Source organism: Suricata suricatta, chromosome 12 (assembly GCF_006229205.1).
Source record: "Suricata suricatta isolate VVHF042 chromosome 12, meerkat_22Aug2017_6uvM2_HiC, whole genome shotgun sequence".
NCBI classification, from domain to species: Eukaryota; Metazoa; Chordata; class Mammalia; order Carnivora; family Herpestidae; genus Suricata; species Suricata suricatta.
In genome coordinates, this window is record NC_043711.1 from 49,400,884 (window position 1) to 49,423,887 (window position 23,004).

Sequence of the window (23,004 nt, forward strand, 5' to 3'; positions counted from 1 at the left end):
TTAAAGGAAATAAGGTGTGTAATACACTTCTCACAGTGCCCAGCATTTCCTCACTGAGGGCCCCGTGTGTGCCAGGCAGGCACTCGACTGGGCCGGGGACGGAGTATTGCTTGGACTCCAGCCTCATAAAGCTTGCAGTCAGGTGGGGGGAAAGGTGCATTAGAGCAAAGACTAGAGGGCTGGGGCTCAAATCCTGACTCAACTCTTTTCTAGATGTGGGACCTTAGGCCAGTTGCTTCACCTTTGAGACTGTTTTCTCATCTGTAAAGTGGGGCTATTGATGGCATACAAGTCATTGCAAAGATTACAGGAGGCAGCAAAAGTAAATGCTTGACACAGCAAATCCCGGAAATATGTTAAATGTTATTATTATCATCAAAACTAGTCATAACAAAAAAAGAACAGTCACAGAAATAAGGAAATTATTGGGGGTCCAAGAGCTTAGTTTCTGGTGGTGGGGGAGAGGAGATGGGGCAACGCCAGGAAGAGCCTTCTATGGAAATAGGCCCCTGCTTTTCCCCACAGTGGCATCCACCCAGTGTTTAGTGACCCACCTCTGCCAATCCAAACCCAAATAGTCTCAGTAGGCTCTTCGCAGCGCCCAGCCTAGTTGGTGGGACCTAAGACTGAGCCAATCAGCACATCGCATTCCTCTGGTAACTGATTGGCTCAGAGAGCAGCACACGCCCCACACAGCCAATGAGAGCCAACCGGGGTCATTCAGCAACCTGGGGCTGTGACCTTCCACTCCTGTCACACGGTGGGAGCAGCCAGCTTTGTGATTTATGACTGTGTCTGCGGCTTGATGTTGCCCTCGCGGTGTCTGACAGTCCCACCAGCAACAAGGTTACTGTGTCTGAGACCCGAAGGTTCCACACCAGGCCCATGGGGTGCTTAACCTGGGTTTTAGAAGACAGTGATGACAAAGAAAGGCTGGTGGTCAGTGCTTCGCAACTGTCCATGAGGCCCATCTAGTCCCAGGGTGGGGAGGACGCCCTCAGCCTTGTCAGGTCTCTCCCTCACCGATTGTTCAAGGAAGTACTCCTGCGGGTGACGGGTCCGTAGGTTCCCATCTGCCAGTGCGGGGGGGTGGGGGGACCCTAGCTCTAAGGTTTCGCCTCCTGTGGCTTCCCCCGCCCTCCTGCGACACGACAGTATCCCTCACACTCCTAGGTCGTGCTCCTCGTCCTGATGCAGGGCTCTCCCATAGCACTGTGACCACACACACCTTTTGGGCGTTGTCCCCTTTCCAGTGCTTGCCTCCACCAAGATGATTTGCAGCTAGAGTACCGCGAGTTTACCGGCTGGAAAAAGGGTTCTGGGAAAAGGGAATGACAAATGCAAGACGCCCTGGGGTGAGAATGAGCTTGGGAAGCTAAAGAATTACACAAGTTCGAGGATGTACTTTGGACGCCCCAATGGAGAGAGGTAAGCTCAGGTGGAAATCGATGCCGGGAATGGAAATTTGGGCAGGCTAATCCCTGGGACTGCAGCTCTGGATACAGAGAAGGCCCAGGACAGAGCACAGGGACGGGAAGGGAGGAGAAGCCTACGGAGAAGGTCGACCAGCCCATCTCCCCCAATATCCCAGACATTTTGCATGCCTTCCAGGCTCCAGTCGGGGAAAGGGAGAAAAGGAGCGCCCCTGGTATCCGAGGGCTCCGGCCCAGGTGGCGCACTCCCGCCTCCTCAGCGAAAGGCTGGGGTGAGGAAAAGAGCCTGGCGATGGGCTAAATCCACCCAGCCCCTCCCCACAGGCCGCTTTTCCTCTACCTCCCAGAGCGTCCCCGTTTTCATGGAGACGGCGCCGGCGCCCGGAGCTCCCCGCAGCACCGCAGGGCTCCGCAGGGCGGGGCGGGCCATCCCCTCCTCTCTGCGCACAGCCCTCAAGGATTTTCCTACCCGTGGCCCGGCGCCCGAACGCTCTCGCTTTCACGGCTCACGTGCCTCTCTCAGTCGCGTGTCTCCTCATTCCTTTCTCTTGTCCACCCTTTTCATCTTTCTTGTTCTGCATCTGTCTCTTCACAGCCCTGCTCTCGGGCTTGCCTCCATCGCGCCCAAGTATCGGCCTTAACCCTCCCTCTCCCTGTGTCTGGTTAGATCTCTCTCTCCACATTTAACATTCTTTTATCACACCTCCTCTTCTCTCTCCCTTTTCTTGCTTCTCTGGCTTCTCTGGATCTAGCCCCTGGCCCTTTTCCTCTCTCCGGCTCTCCTTTCCTACATTGCACTCGAAAATCCCGAGTGCCAGTTGTGTGCCGGGCACTGTGCAGGATGCTGCGGCACTGGAGGCGTGGTCCCCAGAAGACGTGTGTGAGAGAAACAAAATCAAGTCAATACACAAACAGAATACTTATGCGTGTCAGGGAGTGCTTGCAAGGAAGCAGATTCCAGGTTGAGACCCAGAATAACAGGCTGCTGGGGATGGGGGCGGGGGGGCCTCTCCGCCTCTAACTCTCTCTGCCTTCCGCAACTGTGCAGCGTTGTAGGTGGTGGCTATGGGGCGCCTGAGGCTGCTCAGGGAATGGGAAACACCCAGAAGTCAAACAAATGGTGAAATACCGATCAGATGGTTCCCCTGGACCTGAGAGGGAAGAGAGGAAAAGACCACTAGGGACAGTCTAAGACAAGGAAGTGACAAAGAGATTCAACCATCAGGAGATGGAATGACTACAGGTAAGGCAGGTATCAGCATCCCCATGTGCTGAATGAGAAAACTGAAGCTGAAGTCTTTGGAGTCTAAGTTCGAGTTTCTTTTGGAAATAATGAGCCGGCTGCTTTGAATCACACACATGGGTGTGGGGTGCCATACGGGGTAAGGCTTCTCAATGGAAGCATTTTTGACATTTGACCTGATAATTTTTCATGATGGGGGCTGTCCTGTGCCTTGTGGGGATGTTGAGTATCATCCCTCATCTCTACCCACCAAAGGCCAGTGGCACACCTTCACCACCACCACCCACCCCTGCCCCAGTCATCATAAAAAACATCTCCAGACATTGCCCAATGTCCCCTGGGGGGGTGGGGGTGGGGGGCAGGTTGCCAAACCTGTCCCTGATTGAGAACCACTGGTAGAGGGGAAGGGGGCCCTCTGATGGGGCATCTCTATTCATTACCCTTCAGTCCACTGACTTCCCCTGCTCCAAGCAGCCAGAAAGTGTTGTGACAAAATTAATAATATGAATATTCATAATATGATAATAATGTTAACAAATAGCATTGAGTGCTTAACTACATGCCGAAGTACAGAGCTCCTGACATCATGATCTTGTTTAATGCTATTCCAAATCTATAAAGTGGAGAAAATCATCATCCTCATTTTATAGATGAGAAAACAGGCTCAGCGGAACCAAGTATCATATCCCATGACACAGAGCTACTCAGTGGTGGGATCTGTATTTAAACCCAAACAGGTCTTTACTTAACATTTTTCTTTAAATACCCTCACTTTTTAACTTAGAGGCATTTACTTAAAAAGTAAGCTTTAAATCACTATCATAGAAAAGGAAACCAGGATCATTTGCCACAAATAGAAGGAAACTATAAATATAATGAAACCAAAACAATGTTTTTAGATTCTAGCTGAATACTTTTGCCTGCCAAATGCTCTAAGCTCTCTCTCTCTCTCTCTCTCTCTGTTGAAGAGACTTAATAGTGTGTAAGGAGTTAAGGAAATCCTAGCACCAAACTGAGCCTTTCTCCTTGAAACCATGAGACACTGCCCACCTTGCATGGAAGCTGAATTCCATTCTTTACTGTGTCACTTTAGGCAAAGTTGGTTTACCTCTCTGGGCCTCAGCTTCTTCATCTGTAAAATGGGGTCATGACATCCATCCTACTTATTTCATAGAGCTTTTGTGAGAATCAACTGGCAGGTAAGAAGAGGTATGCAAATTATTACTGGTGAAGTGGGGACAGGTCATGGCAACACTTGGCAAAGTGGAAAGAATTTTTGGACAACAGAGATAAGTCTTTTTCTTTTTTCTTTTTTTTAAATTATTTTTAATGTTTTAATTTATTTTTGATACAGAGAGAGACAGAGCATGAGAGGGGGAGGGTCAGAGAGAGAGGGAGACACAGAACCGGAAGCAGGCTCCAGGCTCTGAGCTAGGTGTCAGCAAAGAGCCCGACGCGGGGCTCGAACTCACAACCGTGAGATCTGACCTGAGCCGAAGTCAGAGGCTTAACCGACTGAGCCACCCAGGCGCCCCAAGATAAGTCTTTTTCCAGATAGTCAAGAACAGTTAACAGCCACTGCCTGGGGAAGGTGGTTAGTGTCGTTTTTACACATAATCATGACAGAGACCAGTACTTTGCTACTGTATCTGTTCACCTCTCTTCCTTACTCTTAGAACCCCCAGTTTTTTGCTGAGAACGTGACCATCAAAAATATAGCTTCCACCTTCCTTTTGCAGCTACATGATGAGGCCACATGAGCAGGTAAAAATGCATGCAGATGTACTATGTGTCTTCATGAAAAATTACTTTACATAACTTTATAAGGATGTTAGAATGTGCTCTCTGCCCCTTCTTCTTCATCTATTCCTCCATCCTGCTGCCTGGAATGTAGAGATGATGGCTGGGGTCCTACCAGCCATATTCAACAATGAGAACAAGGGCCTTACCCAAGAGTGGTGAAGCAGAGCTCTAAAAATAGCTCTTGACTTCGGCGGCAACCATACCAGTTCTGGACTGTCTAACTATAAGAGACTAGGACCTTGGGTCGTTAGACCACAGTTATTTTGGGTTTTCCTTTCACATGCAGCCAAATCTAGTCCTGTTATAATAATGCGTTATTCCTTTTGAACTTTACAGCATATGTGTATATCGGGAGAACAGCTTTTTAACTGTGTGTCCTTGGGCAAGTCACTTCACCTCTCTGAACCTCCGTTCTGTCATCATAGGGATGGGGATATTTACTTCTCAACCCGCACCATATATTGGGTTGTCACCATCACCACGATAATGGGGGTATGCCTCGTTGTTTGTGGTGAGTGAAGGCAGGACGCCTACTCCGCTTAGAGAACAACGTGGCAGTATCCATCAGGATCATAAATGCACTTATCCCTGACTCAGAAATGTACCTGGGGCTGAACTTGTGCATGTACACAGACGGTGTATATGGGGTATATTCACTGCACCTCCATCTTTATAACAAAGGGCTGCAATGTCTACGAAGAGGGAACCGATTAAATAAAGTCTGGTATATCCATGCCATGGAATACTGTAAAGCCATTAAAATAAGTGGAGAACAACTGTATACACAATTGTCATGGAAAACCTTCCAAGATACATTAAGAAAGTTCAAAAAACCAAGGTTGACAATACAATGTATAGTATACTCCCATCTATGGTTTTTAAGAAGGATGTACCTTCTTGCAGGGTAGAATAGGTAGAAGGAATGAACGGCTGTGAGGACAGACAGAGCAAGCTTTCTGACACGTGATGTCTGCTGCAAAAAGCAGTCAGAACTTAATTTTTTTTTATTTTAAGTAGGCTCTATGCCCCACATGGGGCTTGAACTCACGACCCTGATATCAAAAGTCATATGCTCTACCCACTAAGCCAGCCAGATGCCCCAGCAATTCTCATTTTAAAATGTCAAACACATAGTGTTCCAAGCACTGTTCTAACTGCTCTATGTTTATGAATGAAGAAACAGCCCAAGGTCACACGGCTAGAGATAACAGAGCTGGGGGCCATACTCTGAGCCATCTTTCCTCTTGGATACCTGAGCAGGTAGATAGTCCACACATAGGCATGTTCCCTCTTGTTTCAAAGAAGCAAGCGGCAGTCCACACATACAATGGGATGTCATTCAGCCTTAAAAAGGAAGGGAATTCTGACACACGCTACAACACAGAGAAACCTTGAGGACATTATGTTCAGTGAAATGCACTAGTCACAGAAAGACAAATACTGTAGGGTTCCACTGACATGATGTCCCTAGAGGAGTCAAGTTAACAGAGACAGAAAGTAGGAAGGTGGTTGCCAGGGGCTGAGGGAGGGGTGTGGGGGGGTTAGTGTTTAAAGAGGACAGAGATTCAGTTTTGTCAGATGAAAAGGAGTTCCGGAAGAGAGAGATGGGTGGGGTGCACAACATGCTGAATGTACTTAATGCCATGGAATTGTGCACTTAAAAAATGGTTCATGGTTTATGTTATGTGTATTTTACCACGAGAGAGGGAGAGGAAGAGAGAGGAAGAAAGTAAGTAAGGGGAACAAAGAAAATGACAATGGTATATCTGTCTCATAGACACATATGTAAATGCACAGAAAAAGACCTAGGGAAAATGGAAATTTATAAAAGTGGTGACCTCTGGGCAGGGAGGGGGTGGGGACTTTAGCCTTTATGTAATGTTTCAGCTTTTCAAAGAGTGAACTTATTCATTTATTACTCATGAAATTTAAAAACATCATTTGGGCACCTCAGTGGCTCTGTCAGTTAAGCGTCCAACTCTTGATTTTGGCTCAGGTCATGAGCTGGAGGTTCATAGGTTCGAGCCTCAAGTCAGGCTCTGCATTGACAATGTGGAGCCTGCTTAGGATTCTCTCTCCCTCCCTTCTTCTCTGTCCCTCTCCCCACGCCCATCTCTCTCAAAATAAATAAACTTAAGAAAATCAATGAATAAATAAAAACATCATTTAAGATATTGATTTTTCAAAGAACACACATATAAGTTTGTGTATCTATAAACATTTCTAGAGGTATACAGAAGCAATTTAATGATGGATGCCTCTGAGATGTTTCCTGGGAGGTGGAAAGGGGGACACTCTTCACTCTGTGCCCTCCTATAATGTTGAAAGTGTCTGTGGGGCACCTGCGTAGCTCAGTTGGTTAAGCATCCAACCTCAACTCAAGTCATGTTTTAATGGTTCATGAGTTCGAGCCCCGCATCAGGCTCTGTGCTGACAACTTAGAGCCTAGAGCCTGCTTCTGGTTCTTTTTTTTTTTTTTAATGTTTATTTATTATTGAGACAGAGGGAAACACAGCATGAGTAGGGGAGGGGCAGAGAGAGAGGGAGACACAGAATCAAAAGCAGGCTCCAGGCTCTGAGCTGCCAGCACAGAGCCTGAAGCGGGGCTTGAACCCGCAAACTGTGAGATCATGACCTGAACTGAAGCCGGATGCTTAACCAACTGAGCCACCCAGGCGCCCCCTGATTCTGTGTTTCTTTCCCTCTCTACCCCTCCCCTGCTCACAACTCTGTCTCTCTCTCAGAAGTAAATAAACATTTTTTAAAAATGTAAAAGAAAAAAGAAAGAGTCTAACATCTGCATATATTACTTTATAACAAAAACTATATCATGGACAATCCTTTTCTATTTATACCAGACCATGATATCCTCATACATTTTTTAAAAAATAATTAAGAAACTTAAAGAGAGTTAAAAGGAAGAATGATACTTGAGTTTGAGAATGAAACTTGGGTGAGACCAAAAGTGGTGAAGAATTAATAAAGAAAATATATGATACACTGAGGTGTTTATTTTCTTTAAAGTGTGTGCTGTAAATGTGCCTTTATGTAAAGCTTTTTAATGATGCATTTTATGCTTAGCTATTTTAATAGCATTTCATTATAACACTGTTACACCATCCTCAAGGGACCTTTGCTGAGCTGGGCACTCCTGAGAGAGAGGCCTCTGTTTTTGCTCAGCTGCCCGCTGCATGCCCGACATGCCACAGCTGCTACCCTTTACTGGGGGGTGGAGAGGTGTCGAACGAACCGGATGTCCCCAGGGCTTTTGGTCCCTAGGCAGGCTCCACAGAGACTTGCTATAGACTGAACTGTGTCCCCACAAAATTCATATGTTGAAGGCCTAACCCCCAGTGTGATGGTATGTGGAGGTGATTAAGGTTTGGTGAGGTCTCATGATAGGATTAACGTCCCTATTAGAGGAGACCCGGAAGAGCTTGCTCCCCCACCCCCACCAGCCAGAGGGTGCCTCTGCAAGGCAGGAGGGGACTCTCACCAGAGCATGACCTTGCCTGAGGAGGAAAACCCTGTGAGCAACAATTTGCTGCATCTGAGAGCCTTTCGGCTGAGAAAAAGTGTGATACAATTCAAAAACAGGCAAAACTAACCTCCAGGCTGAAAAATCAAGATAGTGATTCCCTTTGGGGGTAATGATTGAAGGGGGCATGAGGTTCCTAGTCTGGATGCTATTTCCACAGGCACATACACTTCGTGCAAATTCTCTGAGCTGTAGAGGTAATGATTTTTGTGCTTTTCTCTAAATATACTTCAATAAAACCCAACTTTTAAAAAGACTACATACATAATATGTTATAAGTAAACAGGAGAAGGAAGCTAAATGCCCATCGATAGATCACGGGTTAGATAGAGCACATCCATGCAAAGGCATGCCGCGTAGTCCTAAAAGGGACAAAGGAAGCTGATGTGGGTGTGCTGATGTGGGTGATGTGTGGGTGTGCTAAGTGAAAGGCAAGGTCCAGAGCAACATATGTGGCATGATGCTAGCATTCTCTAAGGAGTAAGGAAAAGAGTGTGTGTGTGCGTGTGTGTGTGTGTGTGTGTGTGTGTGTGTGTGTGTGTGTGTGTGTGTGTTTTCTTCCATGGACATAAAATATTTCTGGAAGAGTATACAAGACACTGATAACCTTGATTACTTTTTTTTAAGTTTATTTATCTTGAGAGAGAGAGAACACAAGGAGTCTGGGAGGGGCAGAGAGAGGGGGAGAAAGAGAAAATTCCAAGCAGGCTCTGCACTGTCAGCATAGAGCTCGACGTAGGGCTTGATCTAATGAACTGAGAACTCATGCCCCAACCTTGGTTACTTCTAGGGAGGGGATGTGAGTGTCTGAAGAATAGGAGGGGAGGGAGATATTGCACTGATAACCTGCTGCACATTTTGGGCTCAGAAACATATGAAAGAGTAACCTGAAACCGTAAGATGGGCAGGAGTTATCTACTAGTAAGTGACTATTGATAGAGATTCTTACTCACTTGCAATGAAATAATGAAAGCAAAAAAATGGCAATGCACAGTCCAAATGTAACTCTCAGAAATAATGTGTTAGTCACAAGAACATAAAAATGAAAATCTCTAAACCCCTTTTGACTGAGCTTGCTCTAAGATTTAGCTACAAGGATGACCATCACATTGTTACTTATGAGAGAAGAGGAGGAGAGCGAGAAATAATAAAGGAAGAATGGAAAGAAGCAACTTATTATCCAGCAATATGGGAATACAGCTCTTTCATATCATGGAATACCACTACGCTATGAAACTTTAACACATATTTGCTCAGGTAGCTATTGAAGAATATTTAATGATACACAAAATACTCATGATATGTTAGGTTTCCAGAGGCTGTAAAAATTAACGCACTATAATTTCACTTTGAGAAAAAATACTTACATACTTACTGCAAATAGTTATATAGAATTTACCATGCCAGACACTTTAGTACTTTACACACCTTAGATCACTTAATCTGCACAATAATCTGCATTATTCTTTTCTTTTTAAAGATGAGGACACTGAGACACAGGTTATCCAAGTTATCCGAAGTCACACAGCTGGTAAGTTGCAAAATCAGCCAGCAAGGCCAAACTCAGAGAGTCCGGCTCTAGAGCCTGCTCATAACCAGTACTCTATGCTCATGACTGCTTCTGGAGCGTGAGATTATGGATGTAATTTTGCTCATCTACAGTCCCCAGTTCTTCTACAAAGAACAATGATAACTTTACAAAGCAGTAAAGGTCTTAGGAAAGGGGTGGAACACAGAGCAGCATTCCAGCATAAGATGCATGGCCAGCGGCTTGTGTTGCCTCCTTTAGGTTTAAGAAAGGATCAGACTGCGTTTGGGGCTGAGAGGAGCCCAATGAAGAGTTTGCATCTGCATTGAGATCCCAGCATTGCAATGATTGCTTCTCCAGTGCCTGGTGCACTAGTGACCAGTGGTGACAACCTCTGACAGACTGACCCCCCAAGGGAAGGAGGGTGTCTACAGGCCCCTGCTCCTAAGCCTGAGCAGTGGCTCTGCTCCCCCAGGACAAGGCAGACTGTCACAGTCAGCTCCTACCAACCAGCTCCAACCCACTGGATCTGTAGATCTAAGCCCAACCTTAGTGCCTCTAAGCCCAACCTTAGTGCCTCTATCAGCCTGGGATGCTGGGAGCCAGGACTCCTGTGACTGGGCTCACCATCCCCCATCCAACACCCAGATGCTAGGGAGGCTCCTGACTCCACTCTTCTCTGATTTCCACATGCAATCCATTCCCAAGGTCAACTGGCTCAACCTCCAAAACTATCCAGGATCTGACCTCTTCTCTCCATCTCAACTGCACCTATCTGTCCAACCAACCATGACCCCTCCTACCTAGATAACCACCGGGGCCTCCTAAGTTCTCAGCTCCCACACTTACCTCATCACCAGCTGCTCTCCACTCAGCATCCACAGTGAACTTTCTGAAATGGATGGTGCCACTCCCCTGTTCAGTGCCTTCTGCAAGGTCCCCAGGAGCACTCAGAATAGAGCATTGAGGTAGGCTCCCCCACCTTCCCTGGAGCCATTAGGCTTCCATGCCCCCAACTCCGGCCTCACTGGTCTCCTTTCTGTCCCTTAAAATAAGTCAAGTTCAGCCCCACATGGAGGCCTTTGTACTGACCATTCCTCTTCCTGGGACACTTCCTCAGAAATTCAGTCCCTAGCTCCTAGTTCCTGATCTTGAGGACATTACAGGGGAGTAGGGGGACTAGTAAGAAGACAAATAATCGTGGGTGGGGGATTGGTGAAATAGGTGAAAGGGATAAGAGTACACTTATCTTGATGAGCACTGAGTAATGTATGGAGCTGCTGAATCATTATATTGTACACTTGAAACTAACATCATACTGTATGCTAACTACACTGGAATTAAAACAAAATTTTTTTCAATGAGAAGACACATGACTGTATCTGGTGACACAGATACTGTTACAGAGAGATGGGACACTCATCACTTCATGGGGCACTCATTTGGAAACAGTATTTACTTCACTACCCCCACCAGGCCCAGCCTGCACGAGCCCATGGCCTCTTAAGGACCTTTGAATCCACCCATCCATGCATCCCCCATTGCCCTGGCTCAGCTCTGCCTCCTCTTTTCTCAGGTTTGATCTGAAGTCTCCGGTCCCTCTAGTTCGGACCAGACCCTTCCAGCATGTTCCATCCCTTCCCGGTCCCCCTGGGGCTCCTCCAAGCAGGCGTCCTTTCTCGAAGTCATCCTTCTCAGTGTCTCATTGCTCATCTCAGCAGCTGCTCTGGTTCTTCGCTCCAAGCCTCCATTTCTGGCTTCTCTTCAACCTGCCTCTTAAAGGGTGTTTCTAAGCTCTCCTATTCTCCTTGCACATTTCCCCCAGGGTAATTTCACCCACCCTCAAACTCATTTGAGGATGCCTCACATCTCGGTCTTCAGCTGAGACCTCTCCCCTAGGCTCCAGGCCTAAATATCCAATCGCTTGTCAGCCTTTTCCTCTTTCATGTCCCACAGGGTCTGCAGATTCAACATTTCCCAAACTGATGTGATCTTCCTCCTGCATGTTTGGGAATGCCAGTCCAGAGACCCAATCATCCGAGGAGGAAACCTGGAGTCCTGTGTACCACCTGCTTTGTCCTCACCCCCAGCACAGCCACTCATCTCCTAAGAGGTCTCCCGTCTTCTTCCTCCTCCTCTTTCCCCGCCACCTCAGTACCTTTCAAGAGGACCATGGGCTCCTTGACCCCATCAAGCCTCCATCTGGTCCATCCCTGCAGCAGCAACCCCAGTCTTCTTTCTCACCTACATTTGGCCCTGGTGACTCTCAGGCCTAAAAGTGAATGCCCATCACATAAGGATAAGACCCAAACTCCGAGGTCCAACTTGGAAAGCTCTCCATAGCCAGCCCTACCTGCCTCTTCAGCCTTATATTCTAATTCTTCCCTCTTTTCTGTCTTTCCTCTCTTGTTCTAGCACAGACAATGAAATGTTGGAGCCAAAGTGTTTTGACCCAAGTCATACACCAGCTAATAACATTTGCTAACAGTTCTCGAGGGTCTCCTTTGTGCCCAGGTCCATAGAGTACTCACAATCAACCCTTCAACAGCCCCTTGAGATAGTTACTATTATTATCCCTATCTTATAGATGAGAAAAACTGACTCAGAAATTGTGTAACCTTCATAAAGACACTTAGTTGGTAAAGTCACACTTAGCATTTAAATTCAAGTTGTCTGACCACTGAATATGGTGCCTCCAAAGGAGTGGATGATAGAAAAGGACTTCAATCAGATGTCATCATTCATTCATTTACAGGCGGTTGTTAAGCACCTACTATGTGTCAGGCACAGACTACTGGTCCAGGGCTCTCATTATACCATTATACCTATATATATATATATTAGGTATATATATGTATGTATGTGTATATATATGTATATATATGTGTGTGTGTGTATGTGTATGTGTGTGTGTATAGGGTACCTGGGTGACTTAGTGGGCTAAGCCTCCAGCTCATGATTTAGGCTCAGGTCATGATCTCTTAGGCTCTGTGTTGACAGCAGGAAGTCTGCTTGGGATTCTCTTTCTCCCTCTCTCTCTGCTTGTGTGCGTGCTCTCTCTTTCAAAATAAAAAAAGTAAACTTTAAATAAAATTTTAAAAAGGAAATATATATGTAAGCAGACAGTTTATAGAAAAGATATATATAAAAAGGGTTTACTTCATTCATAATAAGAGAAAGGCAAATTACTACTAAAAGAGAGTATTTTGGGGGTACCTGCATGGCTCAGTCAGTTGAATATCTGACTCTTGGCTTCGGTTCAGGTCATGATCTCATGGTTCATGAGACCAAGCTCTGCATCAGGCTCTGTGCTAAGCATGGAGCCTGCTTGGGATTCGCTCTCCCTCTCTTTGCCCCTCCCCTGCTTGCACTCTCTCTCTCTCTTCCTCTCTCAAAAATAAAATAGACAAACATTTTTTAAAAATTTAAGAGTTTTTTTGGGGCGCCTGGGTGGCTCAGTCGGTTAAGCGGCCAGCTTCAGCTCAGGTCATGATCTCACTCAAAAACAAATAAATATCATTAAAAAAAATTAAAAAAAATAAATAAAAATTTAAGAGTTTTTTTTTTTACCCATCAGGTTGGCAAAAAATAAAATATTTGATAACACACTCATTTGAAAGGATGGAGGTAACAGGTGTGTTTATACATTGCTGCTGGGAGTGAAACTCTGTACAACTTCGACAGAGGGGACTAATGCTGGATCTGTCAAAATTATAAATATGCAGACCATTTAATCCAGGAATTCTGCTCTAGGTCTTTATTTTATCCTTATATGTATGTGTCAAATTATTTATATGCAACATTATCCACTGAAATATTGTTATAGCAAAATATCATAAACAACTTAAATATTGATGAAATAAATGATGATACATCGACATGAAAGTGTATTATGCAGCTCTTAAGAAAAAGTAGCTCTTTAGGGAATGCCTGGGTGACTTAGTCAGCTAAGCATCTGACTCTTGATTTTGGCTCAGGTCATGACCTCACAATTTGTGACATAGAGCCCCACATCAGGCTCTGCACTGACAGAGTGGAGCCTGCTTAGGATTCTGTCTCTCACTCTCTCTCTGCCCCCCAAACCCTGTCTCTCAATATAAATAAATATACATTTAAAATAAAAGTAGCTTTTTATACACTAAAATGGAATCTTAACAATAGAGTGTGGCAAAAGCAATGGTATGTGACATTTGAGATTAGGACACAAAAGGCAGTGTGACGGGGGTGCCTGGGTGGCTCAGTAAGTTAAGTGTACCACTCTTGATTACAGCTCAGGTCTTGACCTCACAGTTGTGAGTCCAAGCCCTGCATTGGGCTCTGCGCTGGATGTGAAGCCTACTTAAGAAAACTTAAAAAATTTTAAAGAGGCAATATGATGGCCAAAACAATCTTAAAAAGGAAGATGGTTGGAGGACTCACACTCTCTAATTTGAAAACTCACTACAAAACAACAATCATCAGGACAATCTGCTACTGGCATAAGGACAGACATATAGATCAATGGAATAGAATAGGGTCCAGAAATTAACCCATGTATTATGGCTAATTGATTTTTGAGAAGGATGCCAAGAGCATTCAATTGAGAAGAAATAATCTTTTCAAAAGATGGTGCTGGGACAACAGGATTGCTAGATGAGAAAGAATGATGCTGGACCCTTCCTTACCTTACCCCATATATAAAGATTAACTCGGGGCGCCTGGGTGGCTCAGTCGGTTAAGCCTCCGGCTTCGGCTCAGGTCAGATCTCATGTTTGTGGGTTCGAGCCCTGCATCAGGCTCTGTGCTGACAGCTAGCTCAGAGCCTGGAGCCTGCTTCTGGTTCTGTGTTTCCTTCTCTCTCTGCCCCTCCCCCTCTCATGCTCTGTCTCTGTATCAAAAATAAATAAAACATTAAAAAATAAGTTAAAAAAAAGATAACTCAAATGGATCAGGGATATAAATGGGAGAATTGAAATCATAAAACTCCTTGGTAAAAAAAACAGAGGTAAGTTTTCTGTGCCCTTGGATTTGCAAAGGATACTTAGCTATGACACCAAAAGCACAAGAACCACAAGAAAAAAGGTAAGGTAAGCTAGATTTTGTATAGATTAAAAACTTTTGTGTTTCAAAGGAAATTATCAAGAAAGACAAAAAAGACAGCCATGGAATGGAAGAAAATATTTGCAAATAATATACCTGATAAGAGACTTGTATCTAAACTATACAAAGAACTCTTACAACCCAATAATAAAGACGAAAAATAACCCAATTAAGAAATGGACAATGGATCTGAATAGATATTTCTCCGAAGAAGATATACAAATGGTTGGTAAGCACAGGAAATGACTCTCAACACCATGAATCATTAGGGAAACACAAATCAAAACCACAATGAGATACCACTGAACACCCAGTAAGATGGCTATAACTTAAACAGTCAGATAATAAGTGTTGATAAGAATACGAAGAAATAAGAACCCTCATACACTGGGTGGGAATGCACAATAGTACTGCCACTCTGGAAAACAATCTGGCAGTTCCTCAAAATGTTAAATATAAAGTTGCCATTTGAGCCAGCAATTCCACTCCTAAGTATATATCCAAGAGAAATGAAAACGTGCACCCATGCAAAAACTTGTACAAATATTCATAGCAGCATTCTTCATAATAGCCAAAAATCAAATGTCCATCAACTAATGAATGAATAAACAAAATGTGGCCTATCTATACAACGCAACGTTATGGCCATAAAAAGGAATAAAGTACTAATACACACTATAACAGGAATGAACCTTGAAGACATTATGCCAAGTTAAAGAAGCCAGTTGCAAAGACCACATAAAGTATGATTTCATTGATATGAAATGGTCAGAACAGGCTAATATAGAGAGACGGAAAGTCAATCAGTGGTTGTTCAAAGGCTGGGAAGGTTGGATCAGGGCTTTAGGGGGTGATACCTAAAGGGTATAAGGCTTCTTCTTCTTGAGGTAGTGAAAATATCCTAAAGTTGATTGTGGTAATGGTTGTACAACTCTATGAATAGGCTAAAAACCACTGAATTATACATTTCCTATGGATGAACTGTATGGCATATAAGTTATATCGCAATAAAACTGTTACCAAAATTTAAAAAAGGTTAAGCGATATAGTTTCTTCCTTTCTCCCTCTTTCTTGGATCACTCATTCTGGGGGCTCCTGCCAGCACATGAGAGCACTTAGAAGTGGATCCTCCAGCTCCAGTCAACCTGAGGTGACCACAGCCCCGCTGAGGTCTTGGTTGTATCATCAGGAGCAACTTTGAACCAGAACTGCCTATCTAAGCTGCTCCACATTCCTGTGACTCACAGAAACTGAGAAAATGTTTGTTGTTTTAAGCCAATAAGTTTTGGAGTAATTTGTTATATAGCTATAGATAACTAATACACCATTTTTATTTAAAAAAATTGTTTGCATTTGCTTGTATATTTGTGAGATTTCTTGGAAAGAATACTCAAGAAACTGGTGGCAGGGGTATTGCAGAGAACTCTGAGAGGATCATTGGGAAAAGAGGGCAGGAAGGAAGACTGATGCCTGATTGTATACCTCTTTTACCTTTGAATTTTGTATCATGTGCATGCATTAATTATTCCCCAAAAAATTTTTCAACAACTATATGCTGACTGATAGTCTGTAAAGTCCTTACCATGGCTTAGAAACCTCCACAATCTAGCTTCTCTTTCTGAACACTCACTTGCCTTAATTGCTGGTAGTCCCCAAAACACACCAGCACATTTCCCATCCTCATGCCTAGGATCAAACTGTTTGTTCTACCTGGCTGCCCTTCTCCCTCTGCTCCATCCTCTAAGACTGAGTTCAAATGTTGTGACTTTTTTGGAAGACTTGCCTGGCTGTCTTTAACTGTGTCAGAAATCCCCTTTGTGCTCCTAGAATACCCTGTGCTTGACTCAGTCATTTCATGTGTCATCCACAAAGACATGATCTGTCTTCTTTCCTGCCTCTCCCATTATCCTGTGAGCAGCCTGGCAGCGAAGACCCTTACTACAGATTCCCAGAGCCTAGCACAGTGCTTAACACACAGGGGAGACTGTCAGCAAAGGACTGATGTGAGAAAGAAAGGAAAGGTGTAAGGAGAGAAGATGGAAAAAAAGTTAAAAAGTAAGGAAGAAACAGTTGGGGAAGGAAGAAAGACAATGGAGTGGGGGAAGAAAGAAATCCCCCCAATGTGTTCAGCAGGTCATGCACATACAACAAAGATGTGCTGGGTGGCTCAGTCGGTTAAGCATCTGACTTTGGCTCAGGTCACGATCTTGTGGTTGGTGACTTTGAGCCCCACATCAGGCTCTGTGCTGACAGCCCAGAGCCTGGACCCTGCTTCAGATTCTGTCTCCCATTCTCTCTGCCCCTTGCCTGCTCTCTGTCTCTCTCTCTCTCTCAAAAATAAACATAAAACAATTAAAACAAAAATGTACTGGATGAATAAAATCTCAAACCAAATCTGAAACAAACCCCAAAGAAATGAGGAATAGTGTGGATACACACTCTCAGTCTGGAAGGCTGGAAGGTGCTGGCCTCAGGATCGCCAGCCCCATGCTACCATCCCCAGCTTCGGTCTCCCCTGCACCCCCGCCCCCACATCCTGTTCCCTGTGGTGACTCCAGCACCCAGGCAGTGCCTGACACATGGCAGGCACTCAGTACTGAATGAATTGTGGTAGGAATCATCCCCCTTCTGTGGGTAGAAGAGCCTGACTCTGTGACATGAACTTGTCTCTTCTCTCTGGAACTAGGGTTTTTTCATCTTTAAGATGAGGCAGCTGGGAGAGCTGATTTGTGAGACCCTTTTCTGCTGACTGTTTACGACTTCTCATGGCCTTTGATCATCCCAGCAATCCAAACCCTGCCACCTGAGCAGCAAGAGCTCCTCACAAGCTGTTCTTTGCTCAGACTATGTCACAGAAATGATGTGACCATTTATTGAGTGCCTACTCTATACTATGAACACATTCAGTGCTTTATACCCAACATTTTGTTTATTTCTTTCTACTGCCTCTGAGATAAGTACACTAATAATCTCACCAGGGTGCCTGGCTGGCTCAGTCGTGGAGCATGTGACTCTTGATCTCTGGGTTGAGTTCTAGCCCCATGCTGGGTGTAGAGCTTACTTAAAAATAAAATCTTAAAAAATAATAATCTCTTTTTTACAGAGAAGGAAACTGAGACACAGAGAAGAAAACTCACTTATCCAAGGGCACATGCTGGGAAGGAGCAGGGAAAGAATTCTAAGTCCTCTGCTCTAAACCACTACCCCACCCTGCGCCCTCAGACTCTCAACCAGGCTTCCAGCCTTAGTGTCTACTCCAGCCAGCAACCCTCTCCTTGGCTAACTTCACCCAGCCCACAGTAAATACTGAGTACAGAGAGCTGAGAGCCGCACCTTATAATTTTTGTATTCCTCCCCCAGGTTCCAATTTGATGGTAAGAACAGGTACTAGATCCATTTAGACCTGTGTTAAGTTTCAGCTCCCCCTTTTGCTAGAAGTGTGATCTTTGAGCAAGTCACTTTAACAGATGAAGAGTAAATGACATAATGGATATGAAAATGTCTAGCCTGGAAGCTGGCACATTGTGTGTTCTCTCTAAATAGGAAAGACCAGGTAAAGAGTAGCAGAGATACCATGAGAAGTGACCACTAACTCCATGAAGAGCCACATGGGTCTTCCAGCCTCTTTACTTAACATTCAAGTCTTACACCAAAAACTTCTTGCTGCTGTTCCCATCATTAATGTTCCTTTATTAATCCTTCATAAATCCTTGGGCTTTAGAGTCAGACAGACCAAATTACAATCCTCGTTCCGCTACTTGCTGTCTGTATAACCTTGGACAAACAAGTCCTCTCTGAGGCTCAGTGTTCTCATCTACAAAATAGTAATAATAGTACCTACTGCATAGGACTGTTGGGAGGATTAAACAATAGTATTCATGTAAATGTTTACTTTTTATTTTTTAAGTCAGCTCCATGCTCAGCATGGAGCCAAATGCAGGGCTTGAACTCACGATCCTGAGCTCAGGACCTGATCTGAGGTCAAGAGTCAGACACTTAACTGATTTAACCACCCAGGCACCCCTGCATGTAAATGTTTAGTATGTGGCTGAGCAGACAGTGAAGGCTCAGAAAATGTTAACTATTTTTCCTTAATAATAATAACAGCCATAGTATCTTTGAACTGCCTACTGATTAAAGTCCAAATTCCCAACCGAGTATTCAGAGACTTGCACACTGTAACCCCATCATTCCTTCCTCATCTCTCCCCCCACTGCTCCCCTATGTGGATGTCATACTCAAGACAGATGTGGCTTTCTCACATCTGTGCTCTGGCCACAATCTTCCTCTCCATTCAGAATGCTCTCCCATACCTCAACACCTGTCCACACCCTCACTTTCCACTCAAGCCTCGCCTGCCAACTAAAGGGCTACCTCCTCAAGGGCTCTGGGTTTCCACAGCACTTATGACCCATTATATGTAGTGCTCAGACTCTCCAGGGTGAGGCTTCTTTCTGCACCTCTTACGAAAGGTCACAATTTATTTCCCTTTTTAGGAATTAACCTTTCTCCACTGTCAGTCCATGTGTCCCAAGCATGGGCATGTGGCTGAGGACTTAGACAAAGTCCATTGGTTAACTAAATAGTGAACCTGTGGCCAAAGCCTGAACCAATGAGAATCAGCCCTGATACTTTTGCTGGAACCACTGACTAACAGATGTTCTTTTTCCGCTGGCATTGCTAGGCTAACGCACTGTAAACTCAGAGCTGCTAGTAGCCTTATTTATCACCTTCAAGAGAGAAGTGGACTTTAAAATGAGCTGATACAGAGGAACCAAGAAATGGAGACAGACCTATTCTTAATGGCATTTTGTGACTATCTGGATCCATCTATGATTGAGGCAAGATACTCTTTTTTTTTTTTTTTCCTATTTTTAAGTAATCTCTTTAACCCAACATGGGGCTTGAACTCACAACTCTGAGATCAAGAGTCACACAGTCTACCAACTGAGCCAGCCAGGCACCCCTGAGGCAAGATACTCTTGACTTTTAAGGTATGTGAGACAAAAACCCACCCTCTTTATTTTATTTTATTTTATTTTTGTTTATTTACGCCATCTTGAGTTAAGTTTCTGTCCCTTGTCACTGAAGGAATACTGACTACTATAGTGATCCAACTAGATGGTAAGCTTTCTGAGAGCAAGAATTGCACTGTACAGACCTAAATCCCTGGGGACCAGGATGATCTCCGTATTGTAGCAGGTAGCGCAGAGATGATCATAGAATAGGTAAAGAATAAATAGAGAAATAGATATCTCTATTTATTACTTTCCCAATAGTCCAGTGTTCTGCACTTAGAAGAGTCTAAAATAGGGGTGCCTGGGTGGCTCAGTTGGTTAAGCATCTGACTTCAGCCCAGGTCATGATCTCATAGGTCATGAGTTGGAACCTGACACTGGGTTCTGTGTTGACAGTGCAGAGCCTGCTTTGGCCTCTCTCTCTCTCTCTCTCTCTCTCTCTCTCTCTCTCTCTCTCAAAAATAAATAAATAAACTTTAAAAAAAAAAGAGCCTAAAATACTTGAATAAAAGTTCACTTGAACAAGAATTCTAATTCTTACCTGATATAAATCAGGCCCTTAGCAGCTCTGTGGTTCCTCTGAAAGTGACTTGATTTCTTACTTTTTGAATAGAATAATCTTGGTAAAAGAGTTGTGTTAGGAGACCCACAGGTCTGAAAGAGATACTTGGAATCCACTAATGTAACTGATTAGTCTCCCCCTGTAAGGGTGACAAAACTTAGATTTAAGCTAAAAACAATTGCTTAATATTGTAGGGCGAATCACCCAGGCAAAGTCAGCCAAGACCCCATCCCATGATTTGCAGTCCAGTGCTCTGGCTTCTGTCCTGATATCACTTAAACAAAGTGGATCAGTCACTTACCCAGAGAACTCAGAAATCTCTAAGCAAAATGGAATAAACTGCTCAACTCTGCTAACTGGCCTCCTCAGCCTTCAGATGGAGAATACAAGGGAAAGAGCACTGGGCCAGGAGTCAAGACCTAATTTACTCCATTACTGGCTGTGTGACTTTGGATAAGACCTTTTCTCTAGTTTCAATCTCCTCTCTCTAAAATTGGGGAGGGGAGAGTGGGATTTGAAGGAGCTGATCTCTATCATTCCTTAAATTCTATAATTACATGGGGTTATTGGACACTTCATCAAATCCCTAAGATTAAACCCACATAATTAGAGAAACTTGGAAAGCCAAGGGGTTACCAACCCATGTGCAGACTCTAAATTAAGACTGAGGAATTGAGGACTCCAGATGAGTATATATTCTTTCCAGCTTGCCTTTGGAGGAAGAATAGAATGAAAATAGATAAAATCACCTTTTGGGTACTACTAAGAAATATGGAGAGATGCTTCTCAGCCCCTACAATTCTTCTTTCTCAACCTCAGAGGTCCTACAAGACCCACATCTAAGTAGATGAAGTAAGATATATTTGAAACAAACTCATTAGAAAGTCTTCCTCTGAATTAATACAGCTTTCTTCAAAGTAGTTCTTTTGAGAGTACAGGAAACTCTTCCAATGGGACAGTAATCCCTCCCTCTATTTGTAAAGTCCTCTTGAGGAAGCAAACCATTCTTATAATTTTGCCCTCATACCCTGGCTCTCATCTCAGGTGACATTTCTCAGTTTGATCACCTATTTGTATTTTCTATACGTGGCCTTAAGTGACTTTCAGCCATTTCCAAAAGTCATATTCTTCCTTTAAAAAATGGAGGTTTTCCTCAATGAGGATGTTCAACAGAACACACTTCACACTCCAAAGATAATTCCCTCCAATATTTTGAGCAGTGGAATCATCAACAAGTGATATTAACACCTCCTGCAGAGAGTCTCTTTTGAAAAGGCCCACACTTGTTGAATGCCCTGAGGTACTTATTTTGAAAGACATCTCTGTTGCACATCATCACATTTTCCCTTCTCTTTCTCATCTCTGGGGGTGAGGGGTGGGGGAGCTATAAACTTTTCCTAGACTTCACCAGCCCTCCTCCCCCATTCCTGCTATATCTTGGCCTCACTTTCCCCAGCCCAACTTTCTCCCCTGCCTGCAATTAGGCAAATGCCCAAGTTGCTGAATCTTCAGAATCTGCCTTCAATCAAAAGATAGGTGGCGGTGGGGAGTCTAATGGATCCTGGAATACGGTCTCAGCAGTTCTTATTTCCAAAAGGCCCTTCTCTTGTTCCTAGGGTAGGATGTCTGTCCTAGCTAAACATTTCACAGGATCCCAGGGACTCATTCCCATTTGGTATAGTACCAGAATTTTTCCTGCATTGGGCAGGGGCAGGAGGTGGGGATCTGCCCTCCCAAGACCCCCATGTTGCCAAATTCTGTCGACTACCCACATTTCAAACACTGGATAGACAGTATAGACAACCTCCTCTTACCCTCCTTTATCTTAATACAGAACTTTAAAGTTTACAAGGTACTATTTCCTTTGTTCTTGGAATCCTCTTCATTGTTTTACAGATGAGGAAACCTAGCCTCAGAGAAATAAAGTGAAACACCTAAGTTGATAAAGTCAGCAAGATAAAGGTCAAAGTCAGATCTCTTGATTTTCCTCATCTCATGCTTTTTTTGATAAAACAGAAATTGCTCACTCCTAGAGTAACTCCTCATTCAGATAATTATTTCTCCTAGAGAGCCAAAAGAGACTCAGAGACCCTCAGAGACTCTAACATAACACTAATCCATCACTAAATTCAGTCTGCCCATATCCAAGCACACAGACTCAAAGACCCAGTTCTAAGGCTCTGCCTCCTGCCCCAAAGTATCTCTTTCTCATAAATCCCCTCCCCAGTGATTGCTGAGGGACAGCCAAGGAGGTGTGTCTTTGGACAGAAGAGCAGAATCTATCTCTGACCTCTCCAAGAAGAGGTCCTGGAGGGGGTCAGGAGGTTCTAGGGTTCCCGTTCCCAACCCTCCCCTACCTGCCAAGAGCTGCATCCAGGCGCAGATCTTGTAGACCGTGGCCGTGTTGCAGAAGAAGAAAAGCGCAAAGCAGGTGATACAGCCGAGGATCAGCACCATGGAGAGCAGCACGAAGAAGGCGGCTGCCTTGAAGGCGCCGGACGGGATGGTGCTGAAGTCGGTGAACGAGCCGCGGCAGGTGAGCTCGCGGCCAGCCAGCCCGCTGCCCACACAGTAGTGGAAGAGGCCGAAGTAGCCAGGCTTGGGGGTGCTCACGCTGTCGCCCACCCAGTAGGGCTGGATGAAGACCACCACGTTGATGATGGCGAAGCAGATGGTGAAGATGGCCCATAGCACGCCGATGGCCCGCGAGTTCCGCATGTAGTGCTCATGGTAGAGCTTGGAGGCCTCCTGCGAGGGCAGCATGGTGCCCGGGGGCGGGGCCGGCGGCGGCGACGGCGGC

General features: G+C 44.6%; 1 protein-coding gene across 1 annotated transcript in view; it reads right to left on the bottom strand.

Moving 5' to 3' along the window:
• Nucleotides 1–22,998, bottom strand: part of LHFPL4 (LHFPL tetraspan subfamily member 4) — a 30,562-nt gene extending 7,564 nt beyond the window's left edge. The window contains exon 1 of the mRNA XM_029918382.1: nt 22,562–22,998. Coding sequence (XP_029774242.1) covers nt 22,562–22,967 — 406 coding nt within the window. The 5' untranslated portion in view covers nt 22,968–22,998. The remainder of the gene's footprint in view (nt 1–22,561) is intronic.
• Nucleotides 22,999–23,004: the final 6 nt, after the last annotated feature.